Source organism: Mobula birostris, chromosome 5 (assembly GCF_030028105.1).
Source record: "Mobula birostris isolate sMobBir1 chromosome 5, sMobBir1.hap1, whole genome shotgun sequence".
In the NCBI taxonomy this organism is placed as follows: Eukaryota; Metazoa; Chordata; class Chondrichthyes; order Myliobatiformes; family Myliobatidae; genus Mobula; species Mobula birostris.
Genome location: NC_092374.1, coordinates 1,721,170 through 1,740,218, shown reverse-complemented (window position 1 = coordinate 1,740,218; position 19,049 = coordinate 1,721,170). Strand labels below are relative to the sequence as shown.

Genomic DNA, 19,049 nt, shown 5'->3' with positions numbered 1-19,049 from the left:
TCTCCCTCTGACTATACCCCTTGCCCATCCTCTGGGCTCCCCCCCCCCCACCTTTTCCTTCTCCCTGGGCCTCCTGTCCCATGATCCTCTCATATCCCTTTTGCCAATCACCTGTCCAGCTCTTGGCTCCATCCCTCCCCCTCCTGTCTTCTCCTATCATTACGGATCTCCCCCTCCCCCTCCCACTTTCAAATCTCTTACTCACTCTTCCTTCAGTTAGTCCTGACGAAGGGTCTCGGCCTGAAACATCGACTGCACCTCTTCCTAGAGATGCTGCCTGGCCTGCTGCATTCACCAGCAACTTTGATGTGTGTTGCTTGTCATGATCTTTGGCAGCTTGATGCAGTGCGTAATCTAGGACAATTATAAAGATGTAGGGTGCCAGAGTGTCTCCTTGCAGCACACCAGCTAGGAGCTTGAACACTGCTGTTTCCCCGTCTGGTGATACAACTTTCGCCATGGTTTTGGTATAGCTGGACTCTATTGCTCTCAGTAGATGGTCTGGCACTCCGTAAGCTTTCAGGATCTTCAGCATTTTACCTCGGTGAATGGAGTCAAAAGCTTTGCGAAAATCAATGAAAGTAAGCACAGCTGGTAGGTTGCTCTTCTTGACTTCCTCGATGATTCTACGGAGAGCAAGTACTGTTGGTTTTCCCACTTGAAGATCCTGCTGGGAAGCCCTCCAACGATCACAGAAGTGGACATAACCACGATACTAACACAAGTTGACATCGATGACGGCCTATTCACCGGACAGGGCAGGAGCACTGGACCAGATGAGATACCACCAGATGTCCTGAAAAACTGCGACCTGGACAACATTTTGCTGGACATATGTAATACAGCACTGATGAAAGGTGACAGATGAGAACAGTGGTCACTCTCAAACATTATCCCAGTCCCCAAGTCTGGATCCTTCACAAAGACAGCTATCAGCTTGACCTGCATCTTAGCAAAGCTATACAATCAGATGATCTTGAACAGGATTCGCACCGCCATTGACCCTAAGCTAAGGTTCAATCAGAATAGTTTTCCGCAGAAGCTTATCCATAAATAACTTGAAACTAATGACATTATGGTCACCGGACCCAAAATATTCGCCTACACATACTTCTGTCACCTGACCTGTCTGGTTCCCTAACAGGAAATCAAGTATTGCATCCTTTCTCGTTGGTACCTCTACATTATGATTTAAAAAAAACTTTCCTGAACACATTTGACAAGCTCCAAGCCATCTAGCCCTTTCACAGTGTGGGAGTCCCAGTCAATATGTGGAAAGTTAAAATCCCCTACTATTAAAACTTTGTTTCTTACATTGGTCTACTGTCTACAGATTTACTCCTCCAATCCTCTCTGACTATTGGGCGGTCTATAATACAACCCCATTAATGTGGTCACACCTTTCCTGTTTCTCAGCTCCACCCATATGGCCTCTGTAGACAAGCCCTCCAGGCTGTCCTGTCTACGCACAGCTGTGATATTTTCCCTGACTAGTAATGCCACCCCTCCCCCTCTGTCACATCTGAAACAACGGAACCCCTGAACATTAAGCTGCCAGTTCTGCCCCTCCTGCAACCAAGTCTCACTAGTAGCAATAATGTCGTAATCCCACGTGCCAATCCACACCCTAAGCTCATCTGCCTTACCTACAATACTCCTTGCATTGAAATAGATGCACCTATGAACATTTCTATCATGTACAAATCTTTGATTTGTCTGTACATGCAGTCCTCTCATGACCTTTATCCTCTTCCATCTCACTATCTGCTCTAACACTCTGGTTCCCCTCCCCCTGCAAATCTAGTTTAAACCCCCTGGAGCAGCACTAGCAAACCTACCCGCAAGGATGTTAGTCCCCCTCCAGTTCAGGTGCAAACCATTCCGTCGGAACAGGTTCTGCCTTCCCTGGAACAAAACCCAATTGTCCAGAAACATGAAGCCCTCCCTCCTGCATCATCTCCTTAGCCGTGTATTTAGCTGCATTATCTTCCTATTTCTAGCCTCACTAGCATGTGGCACAGGTAGCAATCCTGAGATTGCAACCCTGGAGGTCCTGTCCTTCAACTTTGCACCTAACTCCCTAAACTCTCTCCCTATCCACATCACCGGTCCCTACATAGACCACGACACCTGGCTGCTCACCCTCCCTCCTGAGAATACCAAGAACTCAATCCGATATTCATTTTTCCCACGTCACTCTTCCCTGTCCCTTAGTGAACCTGCCCACATAACTCTCATCTCCACATACTGTCGAGCCTGTCTCTGCACAAACAAATCTTTGGTCCCTGCATTGAAGTTATCGATATAATGTGTAAGGAATTTTGGTCCCAGCTGATCCAGTTGTCATTCAGCACATTTTGTCGGCAAGAAAATAACCCACCACCTGCTGACCAGCTGGTCTCTGGTCAGTGTTAGTGTTATCTCCTACACCAGCAGCTTAGTTTGGCATGGTAATCGATGGTGCAATACCTCAGAGACGGAGAGCAGGTTGCCTGCGGGCTAGGTGTTAATGTGACCTCCTTCTCCTTCTGCCCTCAGCACAGAAGAGAGGACACGTGGCCCTGCAGATGGATCGAGAGTCTGTGGAGCAAGGTGAGTGCTATTCGTTTTGCGTCTCTTCTCCACTCGCCCCCAGTATGCCTCCCTCCCCATCACCACCCAGATACTGCTCCTTTTTACAACAATACAAGCATCATTATTACTGTCTATAAAACAGTCAAGTCTTGGGGGGACAAGAAGAGAGGGACCACCACCACAGAATCTCGCCCCCCCATACCCATCGTGATCGCATGCTCCCTCTCCAAGGACAGCTGGGCATGAACAGATCCTTGGAAGAGGGGCAGTCAGCCCTGGCAGAGCCTCTGTCTTGCCACTGCCTGGATCTGTGAATGGCCATTTTGGCCAGGCCCAGAGCAAACCCACCATTAAATTCTCCAAGCGATCCACCTTTTTACTGGGTGCCTGTATAGCAGGAGAACGGGGCTTGTAACCAGAACGTGAGGAGCATCTCCTATAACCCCTCACACTCCATATATGTCAGAATGGGTTGTCAGCGAGCTCACTTACAATCCTACTGCACGGTCCTGCCCTATGCAACACCTTCCTGTACAATCATCTCCTTGGCACGTTGCAGAAGGGCATGGTAGCATCTGAGCGAGATAGCTCACATTATGTGGGACCCTGTCCTGCGAGGTATCTCGAGGCCTGGGTCCAATGAGCAATTCTGACCGACCAGGTCCAGTACCACCCCTCCTGTTGTGAATCGCTCCCCTCGTGCAACATCCCACAGTGAGGGATTGGTGCTGCAAAAGGCTCTGTCTGGATCCAGCACAGTTGTTATCCCCAGGGTTGTGAACTGAGTGGGAAATAGCTAGCATGACACACAGGGCAGAATATCCTCACATACAACTGTGTGGTTTGAACTTACCCTTTGCTTTTCTTTTGTAGTCACCGACCACTACAACGATTCACTGATCTTCTCCCCCGAGGAGCGGAGGCTTTTCTTTAGCATTCGGGAGCCCATTGTAAACAGAGTGTTCACCAGCACCCTGCACCGCGGCTTTACTAGCAAGTGCGTATGTCTCTGGGCTCTGAGCTTCTCCCCGTCGCCTTCCAACTTCCTGCAGTCTTGCTGTCAGATTTTCCCTTCTACAAGGGACTGAGCCTTTATTAACATTTTACCTTGCACATGGGTACCTGCACACAGCTGTAGGACGGTGAGCTGTGGGCAAAGGAGTGGTAGATGCAATTTAATTTGAGCTGAAGTGGAGATTGCAAGTTAATGGACTTGAACAATAAACAGTACTGGGTGCATTTCACCCTCCCCTGCCACCAAACAACCAGGCTACTGTGAGGACCCCAATTCCTTTGTTCACAACCCATCTTTCCAGTGAAGGGGGTGGAGCAAGGCAGGCAGCATTTGGGAGGGGGGGAGAAATGGTTGAGGTTTTGGGGTGGCAGAGCCTGTAGGTGTTGGGTGGTGTCTGAGTGCTGCCCAACCTTTGCTGTGCTGTTCCTCCAGAATGGCCATCCGCTCCAGGTGCTGGGATGCCTGTATGGTGGTAGACGGAGGGACATCGTTCGAGTTCAACGATGGAGCAGTTGCCACTTTAACGGTGGAGGAGGAGGACGCTTTGTGCACGGTGCTGCTGGAAGAGTGAATCCTTGCCAGAGGATGGGATAGCTCTGTTACACTACTGAGCCTGGACTGTGTGGTGCTTGCCTGACCTGGAGGCACTGAACTGGTGCCAGGGTGGTTTGGTGCAGTATTCTTTTGGTGTAGTGTGGGTTTGACCTGAAGCAAGATGCTCTCTCGCAGGTCTGTGCCACCACACCGTGCTGACTTGCAGACTTTGTGACCTCTCTGGCTGGGGGGGGGGCTCTCGCGGCAGGAAATATTTCATCAGCTTGGACTGAGCCTTTACGTCTCATTCACTGACCTAAGCAGAGGGAAGGACTGGAGTCATAGATACTGGCAACTTTACCATCAAAAAGGAAACTAAATAAAGCATTATTTTTTAAATACTCTGTGAGTTTGCTGTAAACTTTTGCACTGTTCTCCTAACGCTCTGCCGTTGAACCTGCTACGCTCCAGAGCAGAGCCACCCCTCTTTAACTGCTCTCATTGGGTCTGTGGCTTTCAGACGACTCTCCCTGCAAACACAATCCAGCAAACCAGGCATTGTCTCCTGCTCCAACAAGCTGGCTCAGAGAGCTGCAAGTACTGTCCAGCCTGTGATGGTGTTCAGCAGTGGGGTAATGATTGAGAATATGGCAGTGTTGGAGAGACAGGTGCCCAGTAAGCAGAGGCCCCAATGTGTTTTAGGTTAGGAAGAATAGAGGTGCAAGAGAGGACCATGACTGGTTTATAGACTAGTAGTAAGGGGAAGTAATTTGCAGAACTGTATTGCAGCAGTATAGTCTGGGGCTGGGGTTGGCTAGTGAGGTGAGATCTAGTAGACAGGATGTGCATCTCAAAGTTGGAACACAGGGTGACCAGCTGTTTAGCAAACTTGTCTGTATCAGTCAGGGAATGAGTACAGGGTCTGGGATGCAGCTATATAAACATCACTGAGGCTACATAAGTTCTGGTCACCTCCTTACAGGAAAGATGTCAATAAGATTGAAATAGGGATGAGAAAATTTACAAGGATACTACTGGGTCTGAGTTATAGGGAAAGAGTTATAGGACTTTATTCCCTGGAGCATTGAAGAGGGAAGGGAGATTTGATAAAGGAATACATTAAGGGTTCTAGATACAGTAAATGTAAGCAGCTTTTTCAGGTTGGGTGAGACTAGAAGTCATGGGTAAAGAGGGTGGTGAGTGTCGAATAAGCTGCCAGCATTCTGGTGGATGTTTCTGGTGAACATTTTAAAGGGAAATTTGGATAGGTACCTTGCTGGGAGGGATTTGGTCCAGGTGAGGGGGGATAAGACTAGGTGGGCATAGACTAGATGTTCTGAAGGCCTGTTTCTGTGCTGCAGTGCTCATGACTATAATTCAGGTTCACCTTCATGTCCCACAGTCTGGACCACTGACACCGTACCTCTCCCCACTCACCCTCAGCACTGAGGTCTCCCAGCGTGTGAGGGAAGAACTACTGTGAGTGCCACATATCTTCCACAGATAAACAAACATTCCAAGTATTTATTGACCACATGAAACAGGAACTGTAACCACTGATGCAGTCTGTACACGAGGGGTTGACGGTGTTCATTCACGGCTCAGGATAGATCTTTTCTCCAACTCCATTCCAGTAACAGCTGTGTGCTCTATCACCTTGTCCTGTTTGTTGGGCTTCTTGCAGAACTTGGCACCTACACTACCTGTGCCTTGTAGTCACTGTTAAAAGCTTCTGTTGCCTGCCTCAGTAGCTCCTGTACAATCCTTTGCTTCCCAATTCCTGGTTAACACAAGCTCCTTCTATTCTGTCCGGTTTTCATACAATAGGCATCCATCCCAACAAACAATCACAGGCCCTGGGATCTCTGCTGTAGTGTGTATTAGAATAGTCCAAGTGCTCAGAGGGTGCGCATCTCCAGCCTACAGGTAATGCCCCAGATGGTCCGACTTTTGCCATGACCTGGAGTTGGCCGAGCGATGCTTGTCAGAGGAAAGGCGTTGACCTTAATCTGAGGAATCAGCTCCTTCACGTTGAGTGTGGAGTCTCGCACCAGCCCATAAATACTCAGCGTTTTCAGCGAGATGATCTCCCTCAGCTCCCTGCACACAACAGGCAAACTAATCAGCAAGTGACAACACTTCCACAGCACCAAACTACTGGCAGCCTTCCAAACAGGATCCACAGCTGGCAGGCACGGAACCCTGGCCGATTTTCCCCTCCCTCTAACCAAATTAAAGGACAGAACCCAGCTTAGTGTTGGGTTTTGCTGCTGTGTGGCTGAGCCGCTAACAGACAGTGAGAGGCCCGTACACTTACACAAGAGCTGCTGGAGGGATCTCATGGCATCTGCTGAGGCCCAGGTGCTGGAGGTGAGAGAGTTGACAGAGAGCAGGGAAACATCCAGCCGTCAGCATCGTGCTGTCACTGAGGGAGAGAGCACAGTTAGATGCTGAAAGTGGTGAAGGCAACGTAGGAAGTGCAGCAAACAGCAGTGACTCACCTCATGTCCAGGTTGGTGATCTGTGGGCATCGCTGGCACAGAACCTCCACATCTAGGCACAAAGCAAAGGCGTCAGCAGCTGCCAGATCACACCTTGCACCCCCACCCCAATCCGGTACAGTTGTGGTTTTCCTGTTCGAGGAAGAACGTGGAGGGTGTGAAAGAAGTCCAGCTGGCCTTGGATTAGAGGGCATATGCTATAAGGAGAGGCTGAGTGGAGACCTGATGGGAATTTATAAAACTGAGGCAGAAACACAGTAGACAGCTTGAAAAGTCAGATATTGGGTGACATAGTGTTAAGGTGAGAATTGCAAAAAGTGGGAGGGTGCCTGGAACAGACAGTGGTGGTAGATACGATACGGGCGTATAAGGGGCTGTTGGTATCTCTGGCTTATGTTGTGAAATTCGTTTATCAGCAACAGTAGATTGCAACACATAACAAGTATAAATTACAATATGTAGTGTAAAAAGGGGTGGGGGGAAGCAAGTGAGATTGTGTCCATGGATTCATTACACTGGACATCAAAGATTTTGCTTCCTTTAGGTGTATCTTAAGAATTTTGGGCTACTGATCATGAAAATCACATGAAACCATAGAAACTACAGCACAGAAACAGGCCCTTTGTTCCTTCTTGGCTGTGCCGAACCATTTTCTGCCCAGTCCCACTGACCTGCACACGGACCATATCCCTCCATACACCTCCCATCCATGTATCTGTCCAATTTATTCTTAAATGTTAAAAAAGAACCCGCATTTACCACCTCATCTAGCAGCTCATTCTATACTCCCACCACTCTGTGTGAAGAAGCCCCCCCTAATGTTCCCTTTAAACTTTTCCCCCCTCACCCTTAACCCACGTCCTCTGGTTTTTTTCTCCCCTTGCCTCAGTGGAAAAAGCCTGCTTGCATTCACTCTATCTATACCCATCATAATTTTATATACCTCTATCAAATCTCCCCTCATTCTTCTACGCTCCAGGGAATAAAGTCCTAACCTATTCAACCTTTCTCTGTAACTGAGTTTCTCAAGTCCCAGCAACATCCTTGTAAACCTCCTCTGCACTCTTTCAACCTTATTTATATCCTTCCTGTAATTTGGTGACCAAAACTGAACACAATACTCCAGATCTGGCCTCACCAATGCCTTATACAACCTCATCATAACATTCCAGCTCTTATACTCAATTTCCTGAAATTTCCCTATCACACACCATTTTTTAAATAAACTTACATTTATTATGTTGCCTACAATGTAAGCTGGAAAGTTTCCTATCTTGTCCAGGCGGCTCAGCTGCTGCACGGTAGGACAGGTTTTAGTAATAATTATTGGGTTCAGGACTGTAAGGATGAAATTTGCTATCACCAGGCACAGAAATTTCTATAAAGGGTTTTGATATTTGAGACAGATGCTTCCCAGAATAACTGATGCCAAGATTAAGGAAAGCATTTTTGTTGGTCCACAAATAAACAGGTCATCAATGACAGGCAATTTGAAGAATTTCTAGTGGGACCGGAGAAAATCACATGGAAGGCACTCGAAGTTGTTGAAACTTTTCTCGGCACCTACAGAGCACCAAACTACATGCAGCTGGTTGAAAGCACGCTTCAAGCATATAAAACCATGAAATGCAACGTCACTAAAGATTCGCTCACAACACGCTGGAGGAACTCAGCAGGTCGGGCAGCATCTGTGGAAACGATCAGTCAACATTTCGGGCCAGAACCCTTTGTCAGGACTGAAGAGGGAAGGGGCAGAGGCCCTATTAAGAAGGTGGGGGGGGAGGGTGGGAAGGAGAAGGTGGTAGATTCCAGGTAAAAAACCAGTAAGGGGAAAGATAAAGGGATGGGGGAGGGGAAGCAGGGAGGTGATAGGCAGGAAAGGTGAAGAAACAATAGGGGAAAACACAATGGGTAGTACAAGGAAGCAGAACCATGAGGGAGGTGATAGGCAGCTGGGGGAGGGGGCCCCCGTATCCAAATGGGAATGGGAAGCAGAGTTGAAGTGGGTGGCAACGGGGAGATCCTGCCTGTTGTGGCAGACGGAGCAGAGGTGCTCAACAAAGCAGTCCCCCAATCTGCATCAGATTTCACCGATGTAGAGGAGGCTGCACCGGATGCAATAGATGACCCCAACAGACTCACAAGTGAAGTGTTGCCTCACCTGGAAGCCCTGTGATTCACTAAAGATTCATTTTCTGCATTCCCATTTAGACTTCCCTGCAAATCTTGGTGCTGTTAGTGACAAGCATGGTGAAAGGTTTCACCAAGACATTGCGGTCATGGAGAAAAGATACCAAGGCAACTGGAATCCATCAATGCTGGCAAATTATTGTTGGACACTTAAGCGAGAAGCCTCAGACATTGAGTACAAATGAAAATCATTAACAAAATATTTTTAACTTAGTTGAACTATTGCAAAGCATCAGCACCATTATGCAATTAAACACATTATATTCAATAAAAGTTAATTTGTTGTTTCTCCAAATTCTGTGATAGAAGTAGTCTGAAATTATATTCGTGTTCATCTTCAAGCAGTCTATCATAGACAAAAAAAAATTCTGAGGAAGCAACACTTTTGAAAAAATTTGTTGTCCAGTGTTATCCATTCAAAAACTAATTGCCAAAGGGGTAGAAGCTGTTTCTGAAATGTTGACTGACTGTGTGTCTTCTGGTTCCCTTCCTCCTCCTCAATGGTAGCAAAGAGAAGAGGGCATATCCTTGTTGCTGGGGTCCTTAATGATGGATGCTGCCTTTCTGAGACATCACCTTTTGAAGGTGTCCTGGTAACTGGGGAGGCTAGTGCCCATGATGGAGCTGGCTGAGTTTACAACTTTCTGCAGCTTTTTCCGATCCTGTGCAGTGACCCCTCCACACCAGGGTGATGCAACCATTGAACCAGAGACATGAACGGGTAGGGGATGGAAGAATACGGGCTACATGCAGGCAGAAGCAGATTAGTTTAATTTGGCCTGGAATTGGCACAGACGTATGGTGAGCCAAAAGGTCTGAGTGTGTTGAACAGTGGTGCAGAGCTGCGCCAGCGGAGTTGGGGCTGTCACTTACCAGTGTTCCGGAGGCAGTGCCTGTGGCCACTGATGTTAAGCTGTGTCACCGTGCTGGGTACATGTGTGACCAGCACCTGTATATGCTCCAGCCCAAACTCACACCATGAGACATTCAGCTCAACCAGCCTGGGGAGAGGGCACAGAAAGTGAGGGGATACAATCATACCTACTCCATCCCACCCCGGCCCCATATTCCTTCTTCCCCTGCACCCCCAGAATATAACACCTGCCACAGGACAGGGCCACATCTATGGGATGTGGGGGGAATCGAAGCTGATGGAAAAAGCCACACCGTCACAGGGAGAATGTGCAAACTCCAAGGCAGATTACTATCTGAATGGTGTCAAGTTAGGAAAAGGGGAAGTACAATGAGATCTAGGTGTCCCTGTTCATCAGTCACTGAAAGTAAGCATGCAGGTACAGCAGGCAGTGAAGAAAGCTAATGGCATGTTGGCCTTCATAACAAGGGGAATTGAGTATAAGAGCAAAGAGGTCCTTCTGCAGTTGTACAAGGCCCTGGTAAGACCACACCTGGAATATTGTGTACAGTTTTGGTCTCCAAATTTGAGGAAGGACATTCTTGCTATTGAGGGAGTGCAGCATAGGTTCACAAGGTTAATTCCTAGGATGGTGGGACTGTCATATGTTGAAAGATTGGAGTGACTGGGGTTGTATATACTGGAATTTAGAAGGATGAGAGGGAATCTGATTGAAACATATAAGATTATTAAGGGATTGGACACGCTGGAGCCAGGAAACATGTTCCCGATGTTGGGGGAGTCCAGAACCAGAGGCCACAGTTTAAGAATAAGGGGTAGACCATTTAGAACAGAGTTGAGGAAAAACTTTTTCACACAGAGAGTTGTGGTTCTATGGAATGTTCTGCCTCAGAAGGCAGTGGAGGCCAATTCTCTGGATTCTTTCAAGAAAGAGTTAGATAGAGCTCTTAATGATAGCGGAGTCAAGGGATATGGGGAGAAGGCAGGAATAGGGTATTGATTGTGGATGATCAGCCATGATCACAATGAATGGCGGTGCTGGCTCGAAGGGCTGAATGGCCTACTCCTGCACCTATTGTCTATTGTCCACACACAGAAGCACCTGAGGTCTGGATCAAACCTGAGTCTCAAATAGTGGGGGTGCAGCATCAGTCTCTGACCCACCAAATCAACTCGCATTCTCAATAACCCCTTCACAGTACCCTGTTAGTCCCATCATAGCACTCCAACTTTGTTCTTCAGGCCTCTCCCCTACCGCTCACCTGGAACAGCTGTTCAACATCTGGTTGAGGGAGTCAGGCCCGAACTGGGAACAGCTGGAGAGATTGAGCCGGAGCAGTTTCTCACTGTGGCCAACAGCCCTACAAACAACCACAGTGAGCAGCAGGTCAGCCCGAGCACCGACCACAATCCCCGACCCTACCCCTCCACTGACAACCCCCAACCCTACCCCCTGCGCCGACCACGACCCCCGACCCTACCCCCTGCACCGACCACGACCCCCGAACCTACCCCCTGAGCTGACCACGACCCCCGACCCTACCCCTCCACTGACGACCCCCAACCCTACCCGCTGCGCCGACCACGACCCCCGACCCTACCCCCTGCACCGACCACGACCCCCGATCCTACCCCCTCCACCGACCACCCCCGACCCTACCCCCTCCACTGACGACCCCCAACCCTACCCCCTGCACCGACCACGACCCCCGATCCTACCCCCTCCGACGACCACGACCTTACCCTACCCCCTGCACTGACCACGACCCCTGACCCTACCCCCTGCACTGATGACAACCCCTGACCCTACCCCGACGACCCCCGACCCTACCCCCTGCACCGACCACCCCGACCCTACCCCCTGCACCGTGCTGCCTGTCCCTGTGCACTTGCCGCACTCGCTCCTCACCTGATGACATCGTCGGACAGCAACAGCCCCTCCAGACTGAGCCCCAGGAGGTGGTGGCAGCGCCACAGAATTTGGAAGATGGTGGAGGAGCTGGTCACACAGTGAGACAGGTCGAGCTGCTGCAGAGGGAGCACTCTGCGGGGAAAGAGCAGCACCGTGAGCCCAGCCCAGCCCAGCCCAGTCCAGCCCGGGCAACAGTAACCCCTCATTTTCCAATGCAGAGAGAGTAACACCGTGAGCCCAGCCCAGCCCAGCCCAGTCCAGCCCGGGCAACAGTAACCCCTCATTTCCCAATGCAGAGAGAGTAACACCGTGAGCCCAGCTCAGCCCAGCCCGGGCCACAGTAACCCCTCGTTTCCCAATGCAGAGAGAGTAACACCGTGAGCCCAGCCCAGCCCAGTCCAGCCCGGGCAACAGTAACCCCTCGTTTCCCAATGCAGAGAGACTAACACCATGAGCCCAGCCCAGCCCAGCCCAGCCCGGGCAACAGTAACCCCTCGTTTCCCAATGCAGAGAGAGTAACACCGTGAGCCCAGCCCAGCCCAGTCCAGCCCGGGCAACAGTAACCCCTCGTTTCCCAATGCAGAGAGACTAACACCATGAGCCCAGCCCAGCCCAGCCCAGCACAGCCCGGGCAACAGTAACCCCTCGTTTCCCAATGCAGAGAGAGTAACACCGTGAGCCCAGCCCAGTCCAGCCCGGGCAACAGTAACCCCTCGTTTCCCAATGCAGAGAGACTAACACCATGAGCCCAGCCCAGCCCGGGCAACAGTAACCCCTCGTTTCCCAATGCAGAGAGAGTAACACCGTGAGCCCAGCCCGGGTCACAGTAACCCCTCGTTTCCCAATGCAGAGAGAGTAACACTGTGAGCTCAGCCCAGCCTGGGCTCCACTCCTATTGCAGGACAGGACTCACTGCCCCCAGCCCAGGTGTCACAGGCAGGGCAACCCCCCCCCCCAATAGACTAGCCCAGAACAGGGACTTGGGTGGTGGATAGGTGTGTGGACACACCCCCTTTAATTAATAATTATTTAGATCTCACCATTATTTTCATTCTTTTGGTACAACTTTGTGGGCTAAAGGGCCTATTCCTTAGCCGTACTGTTCGATACTCCCCATTTGGACAGGTGGTTTACACTAATGTGTTAGAGTGTCACAGTAGCCATGGATAAGGGTTCACCCCCCAACACTGCCTGTCTGCCTGTGACCGGGCAGGTTTCTCCCCATTCTCCAGTTTCCTCTCACACCCTGAAGATACATGTGCTGGTAGATTAATTGGTCCCATGGGTGTAAAAAGTAGCACGGGCTCTTTGGGGCAGAAGGGTGTTACCATGCTGTATCTCTGCTTCAACAGCCCTGATCTACTGATAGAGGCCGTGAGCACCCTCAATCTCCCAGACCCCACCTTGACCTCCAGCACTCTGCATACAACAGCCAGAGATGATCCTCACCTGTCATCCTTGAAGATGGGGTCTCCCAGGAAGGAGCGAGGACTCCTGAGGACCACCACTCCGGCCCCCAGCACTCGGCCCAGAGTACCCGAGGGCAGACTTGCCTTGCTCAGATCCACACTGTACCACAGGGACTTGTCAAATCTGCCCAACAGACACACAGGGTCAGCCCACAGCACAGAACCAGGCTCCTCAGCCACAATTTCAGCCCCCTCTGCACCTATCCTGTTCCACTCACTGGATCTCCTGGTGTTTGTAACCTTCTGTACCACATCGTGATTGTACCTGATTCCAGCATTACTCTGAGTAAAGAACTTACCCCTCAGAAACTCCTCTCTCACCTCTTGTTTCTGACACCCCAACCATGGGAAAAAGATTCTATCTCCCCTATCTAAGCCTCTTATTTTACACCTCCATAAGATAACCCCGCGGCTTCCTGGAACAAACGCAACCTATCTAACCTTTCCTCCCTCCACCCCAGCGTGCGTCCAGGTGAACCTGCCAGCACGTCCACATTCTTGATCTAAGGTGGCCACCTCATACGATGTTCCTCTCCAGATGCTGCCAAGTTCCTCCAACATTTTGAGTGTGTGGCTCTGAATTTCCAGCAACATCTGGAATTCCTTGTGTTTATAAGCACAAGGTTAGTCACTGTTAAACAGGAATGAAGTGGGTGTTTTTGGCCACCTGCATCCTGACCAACATGTGGCATGACTCAGAGGGGTGGAAGGGCCTAGTCTGTGCTATACCTCAATAAATAACTCCTGGGGATCCGTTCATCTCCACCCTTGGTGATAAACCCTTGAAGTATATCCCTGCCTGTAACTCACTTCTGGCAGTCTCATTCTCAATATAACCCCAAATCCATAAGGCATAGAAGCAGAAAGCTCCACCATTCTATCATGGTTGGTCCACTGACTGTAAAAGCTTTTATAGATATGTAAAAAGGAAAAGACTGGTAAAGACAAATGTAGGTCCCCTACAGATAGAAACAGGTGAATTGATTATGGGGAGCAAGGACATGGCAGACCAATTGAATAATTACTTTGGTTCTGTCTTCACTAAGGAGGACATAAATAATCTTCCAGAAATAGTAGGGGACAGAGGGTCCAGTGAGATGGAGGAACTGAGCGAAATACATGTTAGTAGGGAAGTGGTGTTAGGTAAATTGAAGGGATTGAAGGCAGATAAATCCCCAGGGCCAGATGGTCTGCATCCCAGAGTGCTTAAGGAAGTAGCCCAAGAAATAGTGGATGCATTAGTGATAATTTTTCAAAACTCGTTAGATTCTGGACTAGTTCCTGAGAATTGGAGGGTGGCTAATGTAACCCCACTTTTTAAAAAAAGGAGGGAGAGAGAAACCGGGGAATTATAGACCGGTTAGCCTAACGTCGGCGGTGGGGAAACTGCTGGAGTCAGTTATCAAAGACGTGATAACAGCACATTTGGAAAGCGGTGAAATCATCGGACAAAGTCAGCATGGATTTGTGAAAGGAAAATCATGTCTGACGAATCTCATAGAATTCTTTGAGGATGTAACTAGTAGAGTGGATAGGGGAGAACCAGTGGATGCGGTATATTTGGATTTTCAAAAGGCTTTTGACAAGGTCCCACACAGGAGATTAGTGTGCAAACTTAAAGCACACGGTATTGGGGGTAAGGTATTGATGTGGATGGAGAATTGGTTAGCAGACAGGAAGCAAAGAGTGGGAATAAACGGGACCTTTTCAGAATGGCAGGCGGTGACTAGTGGGGTACCACAAGGCTCAGTGCTGGGACCCCAGTTGTTTACAATATATATTAATGACTTGGATGAGGGAATTAAATGCATCATCTCCAAGTTTGCGGATGACACGAAGCTGGGTGGCAGTGTTAGCTGTGAGGAGGATGCTAAGAGGATGCAGAGTGACTTGGATAGGTTAGGTGAGTGGGCAAATTCATGGCAGATGCAATTTAATGTGGATAAATGTGAAGTTATCCACTTTGGTGGCAAAAATAGGAAAACAGATTATTATCTGAATGGTGGCCAATTAGGAAAAGGGGAGGTGCAACGAGACCTGGGTGTCATTATACACCAGTCATTGAAAGTGGGCATGCAGGTACAGCAGGCGGTGAAAAAGGCGAATGGTATGCTGGCATTTATAGCGAGAGGATTCGAGTACAGGAGCAGGGAGGTACTACTGCAGTTGTACAAGGCCTTGGTGAGACCACACCTGGAGTATTGTGTGCAGTTTTGGTCCCCTAATCTGAGGAAAGACATCCTTGCCATAGAGGGAGTACAAAGAACATTCACCAGATTGATTCCTGGGATGGCAGGACTTTCATATGAAGAAAGATTGGATGAACTGGGATTGTACTCATTGGAATTTAGAAGATTGAGGGGGGATCTGATTGAAACGTATAAAATCCTAAAGGGATTGGACAGGCTAGATGCAGGAAGATTGTTCCCGATGTTGGGAAGTCCAGAACGAGGGGTCACAGTTTGAGGATAAAGGGGAAGCCTTTTAGGACCGAGATTAGGAAAAACTTCTTCACACAGAGTGGTGAATCTGTGGAATTCTCTGCCACAGGAAACAGTTGAGGCCAGTTCATTGGCTATATTTAAGAGGGAGTTAGATATGGCCCTTGTGGCTACGGGGATCAGGGGGTATGGAGGGAAGGCTGGGGCGGGGTGTGAGTTGGATGATCAGCCATGATCATGATAAATGGCGGTGCAGGCTCAAAGGGCCGAATGGCCTACTCCTGCACCTATTTTCTATGTTTCTATTTCCCCTCAACCCCCCCGTTCTCCTACCTTCTCCTCATAACATTTGATGCCGATTAATCAAGAACCTATCAACCTCTGCTTTAAATACACCCAGTGACTTGGCTTTCACAGCTGTCTGAAGCAAAGGAGATTCACCATCCTCTAGCTAAAGATGTCCCACGATTCTGAAGCTGTCCCTTCTGGTCCTGAACTCCTCCACTGACAAATGCCTTATAAAGCCTCGGCCTTACATCCTTGCTTTTGAATTTGAGCCCTCTCGAAATGATTGCAAACAATGCATTTGCCAGCCTCACCACTGAATCAAACTTTGTAGAGGGCTGGGAATTGGAACCTCAGGTCAGGATCGGACTTGAAGGAAGATGTCAGGGAAAGTATTGAAAGGCAAAAGCAAAATAACGGGTGTGATGGGTCAGATAGCTTGAAGTGTTTATATTTTAATGCTAGGAGTATTATGGGTAAGGTTGATGAACTTAGAGCATGGATCAGTATATGGAACTACGATATTGTAGTCATTACCAGTTTTAGAAAAGATAGGGGAGGTGGTAAAAGGGGAGTGAGCGGATCACTGAAAGGACAGATAACGGAGGGGGTCAGACAAGGAGTCCATTTTGGGTGAAATGCTCAGCAATAGGAGGGGTGCAATCACACTGATAGGATTGTAATACAGACCGATGAATAGCCACCAGGACATTGAGGAACAGGTGTGTAATCAGATGAAGAAAACACGTAAAAATAATAGGTTTGATGTCATGGGAAATTTTAACTTCCCTAATATAAACTGGGACCACCTCAGTGCAAGGGAGTTAGTTGGGTCTGAATTTGTTGTGTTTCCAGGAAGGTTTCTTAAATCAATACGTACATAGTCCAATGAGAGGAGGGGCTGTACTGGACCTGGTGTTGCATAATGACCCCTCAGTGGGTGAACAGTGACAACTCCCTAACTTTCAGGGTAGTTGTAGATAAGGATACGTATGGTCCTTGCGGGAAAGTTTGAATTTGGAGCAGGGCAAATTAGGAAAGCATTAGGCAGGAACTAAGGAGTATTAATTGGGAGCACTTCTTCTCTGACAAGTCTATTAGACATGTGGAGAGTGTTTAAAGATCACTTACAGAGTACAGGAAAGGATGGAATGATAGGAGAACCTTGGATGTCTCGAAGTGATGAATTTAGTCAAGGAAAAATGGAAAAGTATGTAAAGCTTCTGAAGTCAGGATCAAATGAAGAACTGAGTATAAAAAAGCTAGAAAAGAACTGAAGAAGAGAATTAGGAAAGCCGGGGGGGGGCCATGAAAAGTCCTGGGCAAGCAGGATCAAGGTTAATCCCAAGGTACTTTATACATACATCAAGAGTAAAAGGATAATTAGGGAGAGGGTGGGACCCCTCGGGGATAAAGGGGGAACATTTGCTTTGGTGTGGAGAATGCAAGCAAGGTAGGTAATAAGTACTTTGCTCCAGTATTTACCAAGGAAACAGATATAGAGGAGCAGGAGATCAGTGCTGTGTGTATAAATATGTTAGGGCATTTAGAGGTCAAGGAGGAGGAAGTGTTGGGCCTCCTAATGAGTATTAAGGTAGATAAATCCCCAGGGCCTGACGAGATTTATTCCAGGCTATTGAAGGAGGCAAGAGATGAGATTGCTGGGTCCTTGACCAGTGTCTTTGTGCCCTCTTTAGCCACAGGCGAGGTCCCGGAGGACTGGTGAGTGGCTAATCTTGTACCTCTATTTAAGAAGGGAACAAGGGAAAATCATGGGAACTATAGACTGGCAAGTCTCATGTCAGTTATAGGGAAATTGTTGGAGAAAATTCTTTGGGATACGATACATGAGAATTTGGAAACCCATTGCTTAATTAGGGAGAGCCAGCATGGCAGGTCGTGCTTTACTAACATGATTGAGTTTTGACAAGTTGACGACAGTAATTGATGAGGGTAGGGAAGTGGATGATGTCTACATGGATTTTAGTAAGGCGTTTCACAAAGTTTCACTAACCCAGATGCATGGGGTCCACTAAACTGGCTGTGTGGATTCAGAACTGGCTTGTGCAGAGAAATCAGAGGGTAGTGGTCGAATGCTTTGCAGAGCACCTACGCTCTACCTGCCAGAACAAGCGGGATCTCCCATTTTAACTCCACTTCCCATTCTGATATGTCCATCCATGGTCTTCTCCACCATCGTTGGAGGAACACCTTATATTCCAAACAACAGGAATTCTGCAGATGCTGGAAATTCAAGCAACACACATCAAAGTTGTTGGTGAACGCAGCAGGCCAGGCAGCATCTGTAGGAAGAGGTGCAGTCGACGTTTCTGACAAAGGGTCTCGGCCTGAAACGTCGACTGCACCTCTTCCTACAGATGCTGCCTGGCCTGTTGCGTTCACCAGCAACTTTGATGTGTGTTACCTTATATTCCATTTGGGTAGCCCCCAACCTGCTGGCATGAACATTGATTTCTCAAACTTCCAGTAATGCCAACTCCCTCCTTTATCATTTCCTATCCCCTTTTACCTCTCTCACCATATCTCCTTGCCCAACACTTCCCTCTGGTGCTCCTCCCACCCTTTTTTCTTTCTTCCATGGCTTTCTGTCTCTTCCATCAACTTCCTAGCTCTTTGCTTCATCCCTCCCCCTCCAAGTTTCACCCACCGCCTGGTGTTTCTCCACCCCCCCCACCTCTCAAATCTACTCCTCAGAGTTTTCTCTCCAGTCCTGCCGAAGGGTCTCGGCCCAAAACATAGACTGTGCTTTTTTCCATAGATTCCTCCAGCATTTTGTGTGTGTTGTAGTGGCTGAAGGGACTTGTTTGATCTGGAAGTCTGTAATTATTGGAGTTCCACAAGGAGCAGAGGGTAGTAGTTGATGGGACCTCTGTAATGTATATAAATAACCTGGATGAAATGTAGATGGGTGGGTTATTATACTTGCGGATGATGCTAAGATTGGAGTTGTGGACAGTGTGGAAGATAAGCAAAGGATATAGATATAGATCAGCTGCAAGTGGAGTTTAACCCAGAACAATGAGAGGTGTTGCACCTCAGTAGGGCAAATGCAAGGAGACAGTCCTTAACAGTGTTGCTGAGCAGAGAGATCTTGGGATCCAAGATCACAGCTTCCTGAAAGTGGCTACACTTTTGTGAGTGTAGCCTTGTGAGTGGTTAAGGCTACACTCACAAAAAGCTGGAGGAACTCAGCAGGTCGGGCAGCATCCGTGGAAACGATGAGTCATCGTTTC

General features: G+C 48.5%; 2 protein-coding genes across 6 annotated transcripts in view; one reads left to right on the top strand and one right to left on the bottom strand.

The window, feature by feature from the left end:
• Window positions 1–4,524, top strand: part of nadk2 (NAD kinase 2, mitochondrial) — a 47,645-nt gene extending 43,121 nt beyond the window's left edge. For all 4 annotated transcript variants that reach the window (XM_072257468.1, XM_072257467.1, XM_072257469.1 and 1 more), the window contains 3 exons: window positions 2,539–2,592; window positions 3,448–3,571; window positions 4,022–4,524. In XM_072257468.1, coding sequence (XP_072113569.1) covers window positions 2,539–2,592; window positions 3,448–3,571; window positions 4,022–4,160 — 317 coding nt within the window. In that variant the 3' untranslated portion in view covers window positions 4,161–4,524. The remainder of the gene's footprint in view (window positions 1–2,538; window positions 2,593–3,447; window positions 3,572–4,021) is intronic.
• Window positions 4,525–5,624: 1,100 nt separating this feature from the next.
• LOC140197165 (S-phase kinase-associated protein 2-like) overlaps window positions 5,625–19,049 on the bottom strand; it is a 34,810-nt gene continuing 21,385 nt past the window's right edge. For both annotated transcript variants that reach the window (XM_072257036.1, XM_072257037.1), the window contains exons 4-10: window positions 13,050–13,193; window positions 11,598–11,732; window positions 10,951–11,049; window positions 9,688–9,815; window positions 6,625–6,676; window positions 6,441–6,548; window positions 5,625–6,223 (exon numbers count right to left, since the gene is read on the bottom strand). In XM_072257036.1, the coding sequence (XP_072113137.1) occupies window positions 6,022–6,223; window positions 6,441–6,548; window positions 6,625–6,676; window positions 9,688–9,815; window positions 10,951–11,049; window positions 11,598–11,732; window positions 13,050–13,193 (868 nt within the window). In that variant the 3' untranslated portion in view covers window positions 5,625–6,021. The remainder of the gene's footprint in view (window positions 6,224–6,440; window positions 6,549–6,624; window positions 6,677–9,687; window positions 9,816–10,950; window positions 11,050–11,597; window positions 11,733–13,049; window positions 13,194–19,049) is intronic.